The 19196-nt window shown below is 40.1% G+C and overlaps 1 protein-coding gene across 1 annotated transcript in view; it reads left to right on the top strand.

Annotated features, from left to right (window-relative positions):
• NPSR1 (neuropeptide S receptor 1) overlaps positions 1-19196 on the top strand; it is a 1074098-nt gene that overhangs the window by 546757 nt on the left and 508145 nt on the right. Inside the window, exon 5 of the mRNA XM_044065077.1 lies at positions 11362-11451. Coding sequence (XP_043921012.1) covers positions 11362-11451 — 90 coding nt within the window. The remainder of the gene's footprint in view (positions 1-11361; positions 11452-19196) is intronic.

Here is a 19196-nt window from a genome sequence, read left to right as displayed (position 1 = left end):
CATTAAAAAAAATGAGAATGAAATGAAATATAATGCATGTCACTTTCATTTTAAGGTTAGCTATTATAATCATGGGAATGTGCGGCCTGATAGACATTTGGTTTTTATTGCTATGATTTTGACTGCTGACATACATTCCATATGGTGGTACAGTAGACTATGTTCATAATGTATTCTAACATTTCATGAGGACTGCTTTTTGCCTGTTCATTGTGTCACTGTGGGTATGTTATGCAGACAGCTAGTATCAGGTAAGCACATGTAATTTCCATTATGTTTTGCGATTCATCTTGACAAAGCATGGGACCCATGGATGATCGCCAAACAGACATAGACAATGAACACATGCTGGGCCACTGCTGGAGTCCTCAGATGATGATGACAGTGATAATGATAATGAGGAAGCTGGATCCACACATGCACGAGACATCATGCCTACTGCATCACAGAGATGATGCCAAGAATAAAACACAGAGATGATTACTGGGAGGAGATCCTCAGGAGGTTGTGACCAATGTGTTTCAAACACAGATGAGGGACATGATGGGGAATTTTTTAAGGACATGGCACAGGCTATGTGTGACTCACTCAGGGAGATAGCCCAGAAGACCATTCGTGAGACCTATCACACAGGTCCCTCACATCCATAAATATTGTCTCTGTGCTCCAGTTGTGTTAGGCTGCCAACATGCTGATTGCAATAAAATTGACTGGACTGTATATGCACTCTTGTGCATGCATACCAAGTAGCTGTGATGTATATGTGTTACATGTGCAAACATACCATGCATATATCGTCATGTGACATTTAATTATGTTTCTGTGTGTGTATGACACTTATTAATACATTACACTTTCCTCCCACATTCATCTGACCATGCTTTGTGGCAATTAACCTACAGCCAGTGTCAATTACCCTGTAAATGAGTTTACTGAGGAAAACTGACAGACAACAGATGTCCATAGGTTAATAGGTTAATAGGTTAGTAGGTTCATACTAGGCTATCTGCCCTAGGGCATTTATAAGCCTAGCCAGAGTTTGTTTGGCTTTCGCCACCCATTTTAAATGAATTTTGCTATGCCCTTTTTCGAGGTTAGTATACAGTGCCTCTGTCTAACAGTGACACAGAAGTGACACCCGGGGTAACCCTACTATCTCTCATCCACTCATCAAGATTCCTCTTGAAGAGAGTCAATGAGGTACTCTGCCTAACCTGGACTGGGATTTTATTCCAGAGTGAAGGGAGCCTCTGGGTTATGAATCTGTCCCTCCAGCATGTCCTATTTATTTCAGTGCTGAGGTTCAAGTCTCGAGTGTGTAGCTCGATGGGATTTGGATTTTCTGAGGTGCAGCATGTCCATTAATTCCGGGTTGGACATGGCTTTATACGTCAGGCACAGATCGCCTCTGAGCAGGCGGTATGCCACTGAGTAGAGCTGGAGTTTCTTTAACCGGACAGCATATGGCATCTGTTTGAGCCCTTTGATCTTCTTGGTGAGGTACTTTTGGGGTCTTTCCAGTTGCTGCAGGTGTCTGGTAAGGCACATCCCAAAAGGGGCATTGTACTCAATTATGGGCCTGATGAGGGATGAGTAAAGAGGCACAATGACCTCCCCTGATCTAGATGTGAATCCCTTCATGATTAGGTGGGCTATATAAAATGATTTTCTAACCCCTTTGGCCACGTGGTTGTCAAATGAGAGATTGCTATCAACTTGGGTCCCCAGGTCCCTAATTACTTCTTCCGTACTTAATGGATTACCACCTATGTGGTAATTTCTGGGCACTTTGTTTTTGCCAAAGGGGATGACTATACACTTTTTGGCGTTTAGCTTGAGGCCATGGCTCTGGCACCAGTTGTCTGTTTCTATGAGGCCCTTTTGTAGGATGCTTGTGTCGGCTGGAGAGTCTATTATGGTGCCCAGTTTGCAGTCATCTGCGAACTTGGTCAGCCGCAGTCCTTCCGTGTTAGCCTCTACCTTCGAGAAATATATACCGAACAAGAGAGGTCCCAGGACTGAACCTTGTGGGATGCCACTTGTAACTGGTTTGGAGTCTGACATGGCTCCAGCAATTCTAACCATGTGGTTTCTCTCCTTGAGCCAGTTTGCAACCCATCTAGTGACATAGGGGTTTATATTTAAGCTGGTGAGCTTATCTATAATGCCCAAGTGGGGTATTGTATCAAAGGCTTTTGCAAGGTCCACGTAGGCTGTGTGGACCACCTTCCCCTCGTCAATGACCTTGGTGACTGTTTCAAAGAAATCAACCAGGTTTAAGAGGCAAGATCTGCCCTTAACAAAGTCGAACTGGGTAGGATCCAGTGTGTGTAGGTCCCCAATATTTTTTTTTATGAGGTCCATGATGATCCTTTCCATAGCTTTGCAGACCAAGCTAGTCAAGCTTATGGGGCGATAGTTTCAAGGATCCGTTGAGGCACCAATTTTGTGGAGAGGGACCACTGTTGCTGTACGCCACTCTTTGGGTACATATCCTGTAGTAAGGCTGAGATTGAACAGTAGTTTTATGTTTGGGTTTAGTTCTTCTTGGAGTTCATGTAGGATGCAGCCCGGGACACCATCTGGTCCCATTGATGCTGTGTTTTTTGCTTTGGAGAGGGCAGCTCTTACCTGAGAATCTGAGATGTCAGGGGGGGCAGCACTCTGCTGGGATAGATATTTGCCCTTTTGGTGGGGAAGGGGGGGAGAAGTTTGCAGTGAACCTGTCAGCTAGGATGTTGGCAATGTCTGTGGGTTTGTTGTATTTTTTGTCATTTTGCACTAATTCTGAGCATATCTGGGAATTCCCACCCAGGTTCCTAACATAACTAAAGAAAGCCTTGTGATTATCCTTAGTGTCCTGTGCAATTTTTCTCTCGAAGTTGGCCTTAGACGATTTTATGAGTGCCCGTAGTTTTTTGCTAATACTGATCAGAGATGCCTTCCCTTTTTGGGAAATTGCTCTATCATGTAGTAGCTTCCTCCTTCTATTGTATAGTTTGTTTATGGCTGGGGTCCACCAGATAGGACGCCTAACTTTGGAGGATTGGGTCTTGGTTTTATTTGGGATTGCATGATCCATGCATTCCCGAAGGTGTTCATAGAATGCGTTTATAAAGGATTCTGCGGTCTGGGCCATATTTTCCACAGGCTCGGGGGCTTTGAAGGATTCCACCTCGGTTTTGAGGAGTGTGAAATTTGCTTTAGAGAAGTTTTTCACTGTGGTTTTCTGGGCAGGGGCTGGGGTCAGGATGTGAATATCTAGTGAGATTAGTTTATGGTCTGATCTTACCAGTGAGGGATACACTTCTGGTCTGGAGCATAGAGTCCCCATGTTGGTGATGATCAGGTCCAGTATGTTTTCCCCTCTTGTGGGAGTGTCAACAAGTTGTTCCATAGCATTTGAGTTTATAAATTCTAGGAACCTTTGGGCTAGGGTGTTGGAGCTAGAGTGATGCTCCCAGTCTATGTTAGGGTAGTTGAAGTCACCCAATATAATGGTGTTAGGAGAGACCTTCATATTTTCCATTGTTTTCAGGAAGGCTGAGTGGGGTTCCTGGGTTTGGAAGGGTGGTCTGTAGCAGGCTATAAACTGGAAGGCAGTTTTACCCACTGTTAGTTGCACATGGATAGTCTCTGATGCTTCATGCTGTGCCACCAACCTGGAGGTGTGGGTATCTTTGACAAATATTGATACTCCCCCTCCTTTTGTGGTTTGGTCCAAGTTTTGGGGCCAAAAAACATGGTATGAGGTATAACCTGGTAGTGCTGGGGTGCTCTCGGGAGCCTTGAATCAGGTTTCTGTTACTGCACAGATATCGATGTTCTCCATGCTAAGGAGAGTTTTGAGTGCATGCATCTTGAGGTTTAGACTTCTGGCATTGAGTAGCATTACTCTTAGTTTCTTATCCCTTGTGATACCTATGGAGGTGGGTTTGTCTTTTGAGCCTTGCCTAAAAAGGCACTATGGCGTGGCAAGAGCCTTTGCCAATATCCAAAGCCCAGGGTGACAGGTGCAAGCCATCCCTAGCAAAGCATCGTGGCTTGTCGAGCATGTCATCCCAGGCAGACAGGCATTGTATCCCCTTTGAATGACACCAATACTTAAGCCAATTGTTGAAATTGATCATCTTGTCTTCATATTGTGGCATCATTCTTGGTGAGGGTAAGATGCTACTCAAGGTCAGGGTCATACCGGCCTGGGCTACATGCTCAGAGAGCTCCTCTATGTCTCTTTTCATGTAGTCCAGGGAGGCACATCTCAGGTCATTCACACCAGCATGGACAATGACTGAGTCATATTTGTACTTGCCTTGGAGTGACCTGAGTGCTTGTGTTATGTGGCAAATCCTAGCGCCCGACAGGCAGCTCACCGTGACCTTCTCCTTGTTTAGCCTGGTGAGCGGGACGTCAGTGTGCCTGACGATAGTCACCTATTACAAGTGTATCAGGTGTGTTGTTTAGTCTTAAGGGCTGTGACTGTTCAGCACACTGGCTTTGTAAGCTATGTGTTGCCTGTGTTTTGTTTTGGGGTAGCGGTTGCTTGGGTGTCTGCTTTGGAGGTCTCTGCTGCTTAGGCAGATTTTTATTTAGAGCCTCCGAGTATGTTTTTGAGTGTTTATGTGTTTGGTTTGCTGTCGTGGTAGGTCTATGTGAGACTGGAATTGTAGTGAGTGTGGTTTCCTTCTCCTCCTGACTGGTTATGCCAGTACTGAGTTGAGAGAGCTTAGCCTCCAGTTTGGCTATATGGTTGCATCTCTCACATGTGTTGGAATTTGTTGGGAGGAGGAGAGGGTTGTCTGTGTACATGAGGCAGTTGTAACATTGCCTCAAGATTCCCAGATTCACCAGCTGGACCAGAGAGGAGATTGACAACTGACCTTTGGACATGTTAGAATAGTATTGGGAATTCCTTTATAATTGAAAAAAGGGCCAATGGGGAACAAAGTACTCAAGGGGAGTTTGTGAGGGTGTAGTGCTTTTAATTTTTTAGTGCTGACTTATATAATTGCTTTAGTGAGCAAGTGCCAGGCTTTAGAGTGGGAATAGGGTGTTTATTATGAGAACTAGATCAGTTCTAAGGGAAAAAGTGAAGAGCAGACTTTGTGGAGCCGAGAATGTTTTAAACCCAATTAAGTGGCGCTGCCCGATGCTGCGCTATGCGCAAAATCGCACAAAGCCGCGCTAAAGCAGGTTTTATACAGGGGGACAAAAGAGCTAGAAATTGGCCCAAAACGGCCAATAGACTACCAGATTCTTGTGTTGGGAACACTCCTCCAGGGATAGATAGGCTGCTCCAAGCTCCCCACTGCCACTGGTGAACAAAGAAGCCTCCCTTTATCCAAGAAAGGAAATGGGCAACACAGGAACTTTCCAAAAGTCCAGAATACAGCAAAGCCTGTATTTGGACTACTCAAGGTCAGGAAAGAAGGGAAACTAGGATATTTTTTTTTGTAACAAACAGAAGGAAAATGCAATAAATATGTAACACAGGCTAGCACACTTGAGTGTATAGCCTCAACAGGTAAAAGCAACAAACAGGACAAACTTTAAAAGTGCAGGAGCAAAAACAACTTTAAACAGTTTAAAACAGTTCACGAAGCAGAAACACTTGCAATTTAGCTAGATCGGACAGTCGCCCAGGTAGTAGCAGGAAAACAAACACTTTTATCAGGTTAGCAGTCGCTCTTTTAGCCTCTCTGCTGCTAGCACCACTCTGCAGGACCACAAGGAGCTTGGCTGAATAGTAACAAGCGCAAAAACCGCGCCAAAGTGGGTTTTATACAGGGGGACTTGAAAGAGCTAAAAATTGGCCCAAAACGGCCAATAGACTACCAGATTCTTGTGTTGAGAACACTCCTCCAGGGATAGATAGGCTGCTCCAAGCTCCCCACTGCCACTGGTGAACAAAGAAGCCTCCCTTTATCCAAGAAAGGAAATGGGCAACACAGGAACTACCAGATTCTTGTGCTGGGAACACTCCTCCAGGGATAGATAGGCTGCTCCAAGCTCCCCACTGCCACTGGTGAACAAAGAAGCCTCCCTTTATCCAAGAAAGGAAATGGGCAACACAGGAACTTTCCAAAAGTCCAGAATACAGCAAAGCCTGTATTTGGACTACTCTAGGTCAGGAAAGATGGGAAACAAGGATAATTTTTGAAACAAACAGCAGAAAAATGCAATAAATATGTAACACAGGCTAGCGCACTTGAGTGTGTAGCCTCAACAGGTAAATGCAACAAACAGGACAAACTTTAAATTACAAGCACAAAAACGCACTAAAGCTGGCTTTAAAGTAGGGGTTAGAAAGAGACAGGAAGTGGCCCAAAACGGCCAATAAGCTACAGGTCACTGGGCTGGAACCACTCCTCAAGGGACAGATAGGCTGCTCAGAGCTCCCCACTCTCACTGGTGAACAAAGAAGCTTCCTCCTATCCAAATAAGGATATACAGCCCAGAGATCAGCAATACCTGAAGACTGGACTATTCTAGTTCAGTATAGGCGGGAAACAAGGAATTTTTTTTTTTTTTTACATAGTAGCAGAAATTAGGTACAGAAACACAGTAAATGCTTTAATTCGGCTAGCACACTTGAGTGTGTAGCCTGCCAGTTAAACTAAGCAAAAACAAACTTTAAAAGTGCAAAACACTCAAAAATACAGGCCGGAATGCAATAAAACACCTTTGCAGAGCTTATTTAGTTAAAGAAGCAGGGAAGTCTATATATACAGAAAAGCAGCTAAAACACACAAACACTTCAGATGCAGTGCAACCTAGAGCACCTGAGTTGTAGCAATATTAAGGCAATGAGCTAATGACACTAGACTTGGAGGAGTGTCACAGATCAGATTTACAGTAGGGGCGGGCAACTGCAAAGCCACCAAGTATAAGAGCAAGACACCAACTGGGAGGGCGGGTAGGGACGAGGGCGGGTAGAGACAATAGCCTACAGACATTAGCACTAGAGAAAGCACAAACAGATAAAGATTTGTAAAGATACAGAATGCTTTTAACTGCAGACAAATCAGTTACTTGTGCACTACCATTGTGGTATGATTAGGATTTCTGTATTATCATAGCATGTATGTGCATTACAATGACATGTCCTTTTAGGTTCATAGGTTAGTACTAGGCTAACTGCCCTTGTGGGCCATTTTAAGCCTAGCTGATTACCCCACGTGAGAATCAAACCCTGCACCTTCTGTTAATAAGGTAATCACCTTAACCATTATGCCATCCCTGCCACCCTCACTCCCTCTTTGTTGCACGTGCATGTCCTCCTGTTGCATATCATGTATATGCAACAAAAGGACATGTCATTTCCCATGTGTTTTGGATGGCAGTTGTCATGCTGTCCCACTGGCATGATGAGTTGTTGTGTGCCATGTGTTGGCAATGATGATGTCATGTGGGTCATATACTGGCATGCCATATCTATGGGCAGTCCTCCTTTTCTGACTGTACTGAACACCAGTTTAACATTAATGTATACACCATGGTAAGGATAATTTATTCAGTCACAGTACATTATGCCGTGTTTGCTCTGTGTTACATTTCCACATCCATTCCTTATTCACATAAGTTCACACCTTCCAGCAATATTTTGCACATTAACTGATGATTGTACATGTCTCTGCACATAGTCCAAGCCATACTGGAACACCATGTAAACAAGCACTTTTTCATTCCTTATACCTCCTTACTCTCCCTTCTTCACTTACTTTCTTACTGCTATCTAACTCTCTTCCCTTGCTTTCTATCTAAATATACCATAAGCCTATTTTCCCTCACTTCATATTGCAATTCCTATTTGTATTAGACTAACTTACCTTTAATTTCTCTACAAACTGTCTAAAATTTCTCTAAATATGAAATGATTGCCATATACCTTGTATTGATTCTTAAGCAATGTACTTATCTCTAATTTGATATAATTATTTGAACTGCAAATGCTTTTGCTTTATTTTAAAGATTGTAAAATTATCATTCTTAAAATACTTTGTAATAATTTGGAAATTTTCTCCCCATGCTTCTGTTGAAAATGGGCTTCTACCTAGTTCGACTTTCCTGTTAATTGAATGTTAATAAATAAATAAAATAAATAAATAAATAAATCCTTTGGCATGTGGGCATTCCCTGACATTGTTTATGTGTTGCAATGATGCTCACAGGAGTGTCCTCTGCTCAGTAATAAGCAGGGCGCATGACATCCACCTGTGGTTGTTTATTCAAAACTGGAATGACAGAATATACATATGTGATTAAAATTCTTAGCTTGCTTACCTATGCTTGTTGATGTTACTTGATCGCACATTATTCTGTATGTGTGATTTATACATGCCATTTTTGTGGACATCAGCATTATAGTCTGCCCATGTGACATACATTTACCATTTGTTTAAATGTATTTTGGGTTGGCTTTGACACCACCCTGTGTACTGTACACATGCATCCTAATTTATCATTGACTTCCTTGATGTCGGCCCAGGTTATCCACCTCACTTCCACCTTCATATTTACATATTACATTTTCCTTTCCCCATCCAGTTTTCCAAGTTATACTTGAATTGGGTTAGGGACGCAATGAATGGAGAGCCTGTTCCAGAGACGGGGTAGCCTCTGGGATACATAACTATCTCTCCAGCAGGTCCTATTTATATCACAGGTAAGGCTTAAGTCTTTAGAATGGCTAATTCTAGTGCTGTTTATTTTGAGGATATGCAGGAGATCCATCAGAGTGTGGTTTGATAATGCCTTGTATGCCAGGCATAGAGCTCCCCTCGATAGCCTGTAAGAGACAGAATACAGGGATAGGGCTGTGAGGCAGTTGCAGAGGACATGTTACTTACACCCTATATTCTTTTACTGAGGAACCTCTGTGGATATTCCATTTGTTGGATATACTTAGTTAGGTACATAACAAAGGGGGGAATTGTGCTCAATGATAGGTCTGATGAATGCCAAATACAGTGGAACAATGACTTACTGAGACCTAGATTACCATACCTTTGTTTATAGGTTGCACAACATAGAATGATTTCCTCACTACTATAGACATGTGATGGACAAAGGATTGATTATTGTCTATGTGTGTCCCTAAGTCCATGACTACTGGATGAGCCCTAAGGAGTGTGTTATCAATATTATAGTTACCATAGGTTCATAGGTTCATAGGCTAGTACTAGGCTAACTGCCCTTTCGAGCCATTTTAAGCCTAGCCAGTTATCCCCTGTGAGATTTAAACCCTGTACCTTGTGTTTGTAAGTCAAACACCTTAACCATTAGGCCACCCTCCAGGGGCGGATGACTTCCTGAAGGATATTATTATACATTTCTTGGCATTTCATTTTAGTCCATGGCTCTGACACCAGTTGTTTGTCTGTGTCAGCCCTACCTGGAGAACATTTGTGTTGGTGTGGGATTCAATGACAGCTCCTAATTTGCAATCATCTTCCAATTTAGTCAGTCAGAGGCCATTGACACTGGCCTTAACTTCAGAGAAATAAATGCCAAAAAGGAGTTGTCCCAAGACCAATCCCTGAGGGAGCCCCCCTTGTGACTGTCCTCTTTGTAGAGGTGGACTCCCCCAAGTATATTTTTCAGGGTCCTGTCTGTGAGCCAGTTAGCTATCCACCAGGTGATATAAAGGTTTGTATCTAACCTCTTGATTTTGTCAACAATGCCTGAGTGGACTATTGTGTCAAATACCTTGGCCGGGTCAAGGTAGGCAGTGTGAACCATTTTGCTCTCATCCATTGCCTTGGTGACCTTTGCAAAGATGTCCACCAGGTTGAGTAGGCATGACCTGCCCTTGACGAAACCAAACTGGGCTGGGTCCAGTGTCTGGAGGTTTACTGTATCATTATTGATCATTTCCATGATAATTCTTTCCATGGTTTTACATATGAGACTACTGAGATTTATGAGTCTGTGGTTTCCAGGGTCTGTAGATGGCCCCCTTTGTGCAGAGGGATGACTGTTGCTATTCTCCAGTCACTGTTATTTGAAGAAGTACTGCTTCCCATAATGTATTGAATCTAGCATCAGTGCCCAGTCTATTCATGATGACAGAACTGGTTCTTAACGAGCAAACATTTTTGGTGAGCTGTCATTTTGTACAGAACAAAACTTACAGTTTTTATTGGAATGCTGGTGTACCCTGATGATATTCATACTACCACTCAATGTGACTAAGTAACCAGATGTGGGCATCATGACAATAGGGCTATATAACTTTAAACGCAGAGCTAAGGGTATGTTTTATTGAAGAGGAATCTGCACAAAACATTATAAACAGCAGTTGCATAAAATAAGGGTGCCCTTTTACTGATCACAGCTGTTTACATGTGCTGTGTGCTTCACTTGTTTGAAGGAAGTTCATAATTTTTACTTTTCTATTAAAGATGTGTTTTATGTTAGGGTTACTAAATTAGTTTTCTGTACACAGAAATTTCCACTGGAACAGCTGACTGTTTTCTGCTATCAACAATCAGACAAGTTTTATACTACTTAAATAACTTCATATAATTATTTGTGCGGGCGGCCGTGGTGGTGCAGCAGTTAGCATTGCCACTTCACAGCAAGATGTTCTCTGGTTCAGTCCTCAGCTGAGGTGCCTTCTGTGCGGAGTCTGCATATCCTCCCTGTGGTCATGTGGGTTTTCTCCAGGTGCTCCGGTTTCCTCCCACATCCCAAAGACATGCTGTAGGCAGAGCGGACACTCTAAATTGGCCCTAGGTGTGTGTGTGTGTGTGTGTGTGTGTGTGTGTGTGTGTGTGTGTGTGTGTGTGTGTGTGTGTGTGTGTGTGTGTGTGTGTGTGTGTGTGTCTTCTGTGGAAGGTTGTGCGCCGGGCTGGCAACTTGACACCATAAAACTCCACTGCCAATCATGAGTGGACAGGTGATCTATTGTGGCGACCCCTAACTGGGAAAAGCTGAAAGGAAGATAAAATTCTTTGTGCAATAACTAATTTTTCCCAAAAAATATTGTTTTGTAGACGCTAAAGGTGGAACTATGATTGCTTTTCTAAATCAGACAAATGAAAGTAAACTTTGCAAGCATCATAAGAACATAACTTTATTAGATTTTTTTACCAGCAAATAATATTAATCTATGTTGTGCTTTTTATTAGTTAGTTCAAGGCTTTTATTTCTGGAAAGTATATTGTTTCTCAGGCCTGAAGTAACTTCATACTTTATACTTTTAGCCTGTTATACCTTTTGTTATTTTATGACATACAGGATTTTGTATGCATAAAATTGAACAGTTTACTCTAACGCAGGAATGATATATTGTAGGTAAATCTACAGTAACTTTTAATATGTTCATGATGTGACTGTTTGTTTCTATTTTTTTTTCAGATAGCACTTACTCTACGAAGTATCCCCATCGTAGTGCCATAACCAAAGCCAAAATAAAAGCTATCAAGTACAGTATCGTAGTCATTCTTGGTAAGATCTTGCATTTTAATAGCCTGAGATGTCAAAAAGTCAGTAAGCAACATGTGAATGGTAAACTGGGATTTCAGCTGCAGTGGCATATGTGTTGAATATGTAATGTATGACTATACTTCAATAAAAAGGTAGCTCAGATTAATTAGGATTTCTTCTCTCTATGAGTAAATCTCAGGTTTATTCATGGGGCAAAAATCAGCCCCATTTTTATAAAGTATTACATACAAGATAGCTGCCATATTATCTTACTGCTAAAGCAAGAATCCCCTATATACATAACTAGCCAAGACTAGGATTCATGAAGCCCTTACACAAGATACAAAGCAGTTTGCATCTTGCACAAGGACAAATATGGCAGTCTGTTATTCCAAGGCAAGGAGTCTTAGTTAATCTTAATGCTTAGCTTGTTTTCTGCTAGCTCCTGTTGCACAGTGGTATATCAGAAAAATGAGTTATGCAGACAGATCCCCACAAAATGTACTGACGTTACCCATTTGATTAAGGAATGCAGCAGGAAATATAGCACAGGGGAATTTGTACTCTATTCAAGATAAGCAAATATTGTATTTCTTTTTGTATACTAGTATTACCTGTGATACTATTCCACTTACCCCATGTACTTCTATTTGCATAATAGTACAACACAGCATGCTATTCCACTTACATCTATACTGCATGAAACAATGCTCAAATAGTTTTATTGAGGTTTCTTTTACATATATGGCTGTTACTCCACATAACACCTCTCTGCTACCATAGCAACATGCTATTGAGCTGTATAATGACCAACTTTAATAACCCATAGTGCAGTGTATGGTGCCATATACAGCAGTTCACAGACAAGTAATAGGCTAACTGCTCTAGCAGGCCATTTTAAGCCTAGCCAATTTCCCTAAGGTGAGGATCAAACCCTTTACCTTGTGCCTGTGAAGTAAACACCTTAACCATTATGCCAATCCTCAATCAGTTTGCTTGATCAAACAGAATCTGTTGAGCATAACCAGTGATTTGTTTTGCCAGACAGTTGCTGTGTGCACATGTTTTTGCTGGGGTGGGATTGTTTGCACTATAAAACCTCATCTACATAAAACAACTACCACTGATGGCCTTTATGTGGAGCAAATGGTACTCAAGCCCTAGCATGCAGCATTTGCAGTAATTAACCTTTCTACATATACTAGCCAGTGACATTGAGTGCATGTAGTGGGGACAACGTCATGCCAAGAAAACTATATGTTAATACTGTTATCAGATCAGCATCCAGGAATGTCATCAGAGTGTATTTATATCCAGCTATGCTCCCCACACAATGTAGTGGGCAATCAGTCCACTTCAGTGGATGTTGTGGGAGGAAAGTTCTAAGTAAATACTACAGCAGGATAATAAACAAATGAAGGCAACAAAATGCTTATACCTAAATGCAGCCATATGTCACCAAAATAGCTATGTTTCTTCATTACTTCCAACACAAAGAAAATAATGTTCCTAAAATGATACAGGTAATATAGTGCACCTACAGTACATTAGTTCATGTTATTGAACTCCTGGACTTGACCCCCTGCAGGACCCATGTTGGTACTCATTCCTGGGTTCACATTAGTTGGGGGATTCTGTGTTTGAGATTTTTAGACATTGTGATCTTCAGCATTTTGGTCTTTCAATATTATGGTCTTAGGATTATGATTTTAAAGATTGCGGGCTTCAGGATTCTGATAGTAAACCTTGGATGACATCACTTTTCTCAAGCTAGTGAGAAAACCACAAACAGTTTAAAGGCAGATTTGAAACACAATACACCAAACAGAACTCAGGGCATCTAAAATACTGCCAAAGATAATTTATTTTCACCTTACGAAATACTATGTTATCCTTACTCACACGTAATTTATGGTGATATCATCATTTTAATAGCAGTTTCAACACTAAGAAATAAAGACTCTGTGCAAAGACTACATTTAGATCAAATTACTTTGAAATAAAAAGCTATTCATTTGGGGATAGATCAATCTAATGTTTAAACCTTAAGGCAGTTTATCATTTGTTTGTGGTGCCATTTTTCTAAATATATACATCACACAGTTCCTGGAAAAGGGGTATATGCCAAAATAGGGTCTGAATTATAACATTGGTGTAATATATACCAAAATGGGGTCTACATTATAACATCAATATTATGGAAAGTTGAACTGCATGTGTTTGAGACCATATGATTGATGTTCTGTAATATGAAAAACACCACAAGTCTGTGTTTTTACAGGGGAGGCAAGTCCCCCCTGCACCCTGTCCAACCCCCTTCCCCTACAAATTATATACACAAACTCTGACATCACACTACAGTGATAGAAGTATAAATTCTCCAGTCCCCACTGTACCGAATTTTCTGTACAAAATACTGAATTTTCAGAAAGTTGATCAAAGGGTTGCAGCCATATAAAGTTTCATTTTCCAAAAATTTGATCTACTGAAGTGAAAATAATGACATTTCCTCTGGTATAGATGATTAAAGGTAAATAAATGGCACTAGAAATGAAAAAAAGCTTCATATGGCTTTCATATCTGCAAACCACAAAATGAGTGTTGACATTAGGAGTCTAAGCAGAATGAACGTTAACTGAAACTACTACTGAAGTTTTCACTAAGAGGCAGTCTTACAATGTGGTATACGAACAGCAAAGCTTGTCAAATCACTTATTTTGCTCTTCAGGAAATAAACATGGTACTTTTGCTATCACTTGAGACTACCTTTTCATAAAGATTAATTATTAACAAAAACATAGACAAACTGCTGAAGGGATTTTTGGGGGGAAATGTTTCATTCTAGTGCTTGTGCATACATGGACAAACTACTGGAAGGGTCTTGGGGGAAATTATTTATTTTGTTGCTTGTGCATGCATGAGAAAAACTACTGAAGGGATAGTTGGGGGAAATGTTTCATTTTGATGCCAGTGAAATACTTGTACATGCATGGACAAACTACTGAAGGGATCGGATATTTCTAGAAACAAAACAAACAATGCAGCTACACTGCCTGATAGGCAGCAGTGGTGCAAAGCCAAGCATAATATTAATGTATATTCTTCTTGACTTTTTTAAAACAAGGATACAGTAAATCATTCTACTATGAATCTCCAAAGATTAAACCCCTGATTAATGGGCTCACTGAAATGTAAGTGTTTTTTTGCAGTGGTGGGGCAGGCTCCAGCCTCACCTGCATCCCCAATGTTGGGTCGAGCTTTCCACACCCTACAAATTTATATTATTAGTATCTTCTTGGTCATTGAAAAAGGTACCATATGTCTCTGTCCCTCAAAAGATCAGTGTTGGGGGTCATACCCCTCAACCTCTTAGGATAAGAAATCTAGACACAGCCTAAAATAATGGGGACAAAAGCCCAACAATCGGAGCAGGTTTTAAATATTGGTCTTATAAAGTTTAAACTTAGAAAGTTACTAGAATAACAGGATTTAAATTAGTATGCATTTTCTGAAGGAATTGAAGTCTGAAAGACAAATGTATTGTAATGAGTTTAATCCTCACTGATTTGCCAGAAAAACACAAATTTCATGAGGTGAAAATCTGGACATGCCAAAATCTGGACAGTTGAGTGCTATAGTCAAGGGCCACGGCTAAGTATTCAGCACATGTTTCTTAATACTTTGAAAGTCCACTTGAAATTAAAACTAATTAAAGGTGTTCGTCAATCAACTGTGAATAAAGCTAAATTGACAAATTTGGCTATACTGTCCATTGAGCATGAACATGCAATGAAGATACATTCTGACAAAGTCATTCATAAATTTGCAGATATTATAGCTTAAAAACAGAAATTGTAATGTTTTATACTGCTACAAACCAATTTATAGGAGTACGTTTTTCCTTTGTCAAGAATGCGATAATGTAATTTTTTACTTGTATTTACTGTAATAGTTTCATTTATTTTACTGACATCATTATATATACCAAGTTCAATAAAAAGAACACTTCATTGTTTTGTCTTCTGGCCATTATTTTGTTTCATTTCATGATTATTACTGAAAACAACTGTCATAGAGGAGGGGGTATGTGTTAAACAAATCTCTGCTTGGGGTGGTTGTTAAAAAAATTTAATCTACAGGTGTGAAATGTGTTAAGTACTGCACTGCCTTGACCTAACCAAGGCATTTGCCACCACTCCCCCATGCTAGCATAGCTAATAAGCTTAATGCATTATGAATGCATATCTATGTAGTAAGATGGATGGCAAATTAACTAAAAGACAGAACCCAGTAGCAGGTGTCTCATTACAGAATATGAGGGTAATGAATTGTGTCCCTCAGGACTCAGTGCTGGAATCTCTTTTGTTCAGCATTTACTTTTCTGATCTCTATACTGTGAACCAAGACCTCTGGCTTATCAAGTTTGCAGACAACTGTAAACTGGAAGTTTTTGCCAAGTCCCCCTCTGATGCCCAAAACCTTCAGCAAGAATTTATATTTGAAAACCCCTTTGATTTTAAAGATTGCAGGCTTCAGGATTATGAAAGTAAATCTTTGATGATTGCTGTTTTCACGCTAGAATGAGAAAACAGCTAACAGTTTAAAGGCAGGTTTGAAACACAATACACCAAACAAAACTCAGGTGTCTAAAATATTGCCATAGATAATTTCATCTTGCAAAATAATACTCCTCATAAAAGTTACTTGTTACCTACACTTTACTTTAGTATATTATGTGCAAGCTTCTACTGTGTGCCCTTTTAGCTGTTTCCCTTAACCCAATCACAGCCTGTTTATTATAGACTTAGTATTGCCATTTTACAGTTTGCCAGCTTGCATAAAGTGACAGTAGCTCTTTAAACTATAAAGGCTCTTGGATGCTATGCATTATGGCTATTGAATACCCCCTTTCATTTTGTGAGTTAGTTCAATGGCTACCTACTGAGTGTATTCAAACAGTCAACTCTTCTTTAAAGCCTAGGTAATTTAATACTATGCAAACCTATAACAGTCCTTGGCCATACTGGACTTGTGCACTTGTTCAGGTAATGATTGAAATGGGATATGGTATATAAGTGCACAGAGACTGGTTCTGCTGCCTACTCACTTATAGCCTGCTTTACCCTGAGGTGAGTCCACCTGTATAGGGAATAAAAGTATAAATGCAGTGATAAGAGGAGGAGTTTCTAAGTTCACACCCTATTTCTAACAAGAATAGAAGTAGAAGTACACCTAGCAATCTGACAGAGGATTACGGTTCTATGCAGGAATACACGTCCACCAAATCCTTTTGCCCATTATTTATCCAGTAACTACATCTTACATACTTCCTGTCCTCCAACAAACAAGCTGCCTTAGCTATACTAGCCTGTGCCTCGCACTAGTACAAAATCAGTGCTCATACTGCACAATCTTACTCTTACACTGTTACTCTTACCACTCTTGTTAACTTATGTTACACAATATTATTTCCCTATAATACAACCTTACTTCAACTCTATCAGTAAAACATCTCAACATTTCTTTATTACCTAATGTTCAGCTGTACAAGAGAAAATATCTAAACTACTGTACCTTCACATATCTCCATCTCTCTCTCTCTCTCTCTCCATAAATTTTCAGCAAAAACAAGGTGAATTATACCACAAAAACATTTAAAGACATCTGTGCCACTGTTCATTACTGGCACTATATTTATTACTATGAGATCACATTGAACATATCTCTCAGCCTACCGCCTATAATTCTGAACTCTATGATACCCCCAGCCAGCTCACGGAATACAAATATTTCACAAATATTCAAAGCATCAGTAGTAAAATAACAGAGCTCCATAGCTGTATCCATCATCATAAACCAGATATTCTATCTATCACAAAGGCTTGGTTAAAAAAACAGAAAAGTACATCTGATGGAGAGATACTCTTCCCAGGATATAACATTAGAGCAGATAGAATTACCAAATGTGGTGGAGGGCTATGCATATTATACTCAAAACAACTCAAACTTCTTAACACTGACTTCACTATACTAACATTTGACTCATCTGAAATCTTACTCATTAACTTAATTATAAATAATAATACACACAACAAAGCAGTCACTTATATATTACCGTACCCAAACAATAAGAATAGTTCTGTAAAGATATTTTATCCTAGACCTCTTCTAACAAAAAAATACCCTTGTTCTGAGTGATGTAAACATAGAATAGGACAATAACAAAAATGTTCCATCTTTACCAAATGTTAACCTCTTCAGTTTCACACAAATAATAACAGCTGATACTACCAGAACAGATGAAAGGACTGGAAGAGAAACCATTATTCATTGGAAACTAGCAACTCAAACTACTCGCATTCTCTTCAGGTACCTCACCGAACACCCTCATTGACAGTCATCCAACCTTTGGTGGGGGGGGGGTTGTTATTGTTGTTTTTCTTTTTTTTTTTTTTATCTGGGGACAGCAAAAAATTAATAAAAATGTCATTTTTAAGTAGGTGTGAGACAAAAAGTATTTCCATCAGAACACTGTTAATGGATTTCTAAAGCAATGCAAATGGCACCCTCTAAAATATCTGCCCCATATGAGACTATCAACTACTTTAATCACACGTTCCTAAATATCCTCAAATCGATTGTACCCATAGATAAGAAAATGTTAAATCCATTACTGCCACTTGGGTATCAACAGAAATTAAGGAATTAATGTCAATCAGGGACAAAACTTAGAAACACAAAAAAAAAGCTCTCAAAACAATGCAATCTAGGCAGCATTGCAACATACTTGGATATCAGGTTATGTAGACCACAAAGAAAAACAAATAGATTTTCTATAAGCAACAACTCTTCTAGCATCAAAATAATCTCAATCAGTACTGAGCAAATGTTAATAAACTTCTTAACTCAGCCAGGGCAAACACAGTCCATTTCTTCAAAGTGATATTAACATTGCTTTCACTTTCAGCAAGTGTTTCATAGACACAGCTAACTATTTTATGCAAAACAGTAACTTCATACCAAGCAGCAGCACCTCATAAGACCTGACTGGTAGACTGGACCTTCGGCAAGTAAACATCACTCAAGTAAAAAGGTTGCTGTAAAAGCTGAAACCTGCTTCAGTAACTCTTGACTTTCCATCTGAATGTCTGCAAATTACAGATAATACAATAGCATATCCTATTCCATTACTTATGTTGGTAAGTGAATCTTATGTTCATAAGTAAATCTTGTTCCAGTCCTATGGAAACAATACTATATAATGCCTCTTCAAAAAGGAGGACTACACAATTCATTTCATATTTTTTTGCCATGCTATCCCCTATCTCTAAAATTCTTGAAAATTTATACAAAATCAGCTGTTATATCACCATATAAATAATTTTTTATCACCAACACATAGGTTCATAGGTTGGTACTAGGCTATTGGCCCTAGGGCCTATACAAGCCTAGCCAACACAATTCTCTGGATATTTCTTCCCACAATATTTACTTCCCTGGACCCCTGTCTAGCAGCGTGGTTGACGTGACCCCCCGGGGTGAATTTCCTATCTCCCATCCAATCATCAAGGTTCCTTTTGAAGAGGGCCAATGAGGTGCTCTGCTTGACATTTATGGGCAGTCTATTCCAGTATGAGTAGTCTCTGGGTCAGGGAACCTATCCCTCCAGGATATTTTGTTCTTTGTGATGACAAGGTTTAGATCCCTGGAGCGTGTGGCTCTGCGGGATTGGGATTTCCTTAAGTGGAGCATGTCCAGCAGCTCAG

The sequence above is a fragment of the Protopterus annectens genome, chromosome 3.part0 (assembly GCF_019279795.1).
Source record: "Protopterus annectens isolate FY-2018-M chromosome 3.part0, PAN1.0, whole genome shotgun sequence".
Taxonomy (NCBI): domain Eukaryota; kingdom Metazoa; phylum Chordata; order Ceratodontiformes; family Protopteridae; genus Protopterus; species Protopterus annectens.
Note: the sequence above shows the minus strand (reverse complement) of the source record. Positions and strands in the feature narration are given on the sequence as shown.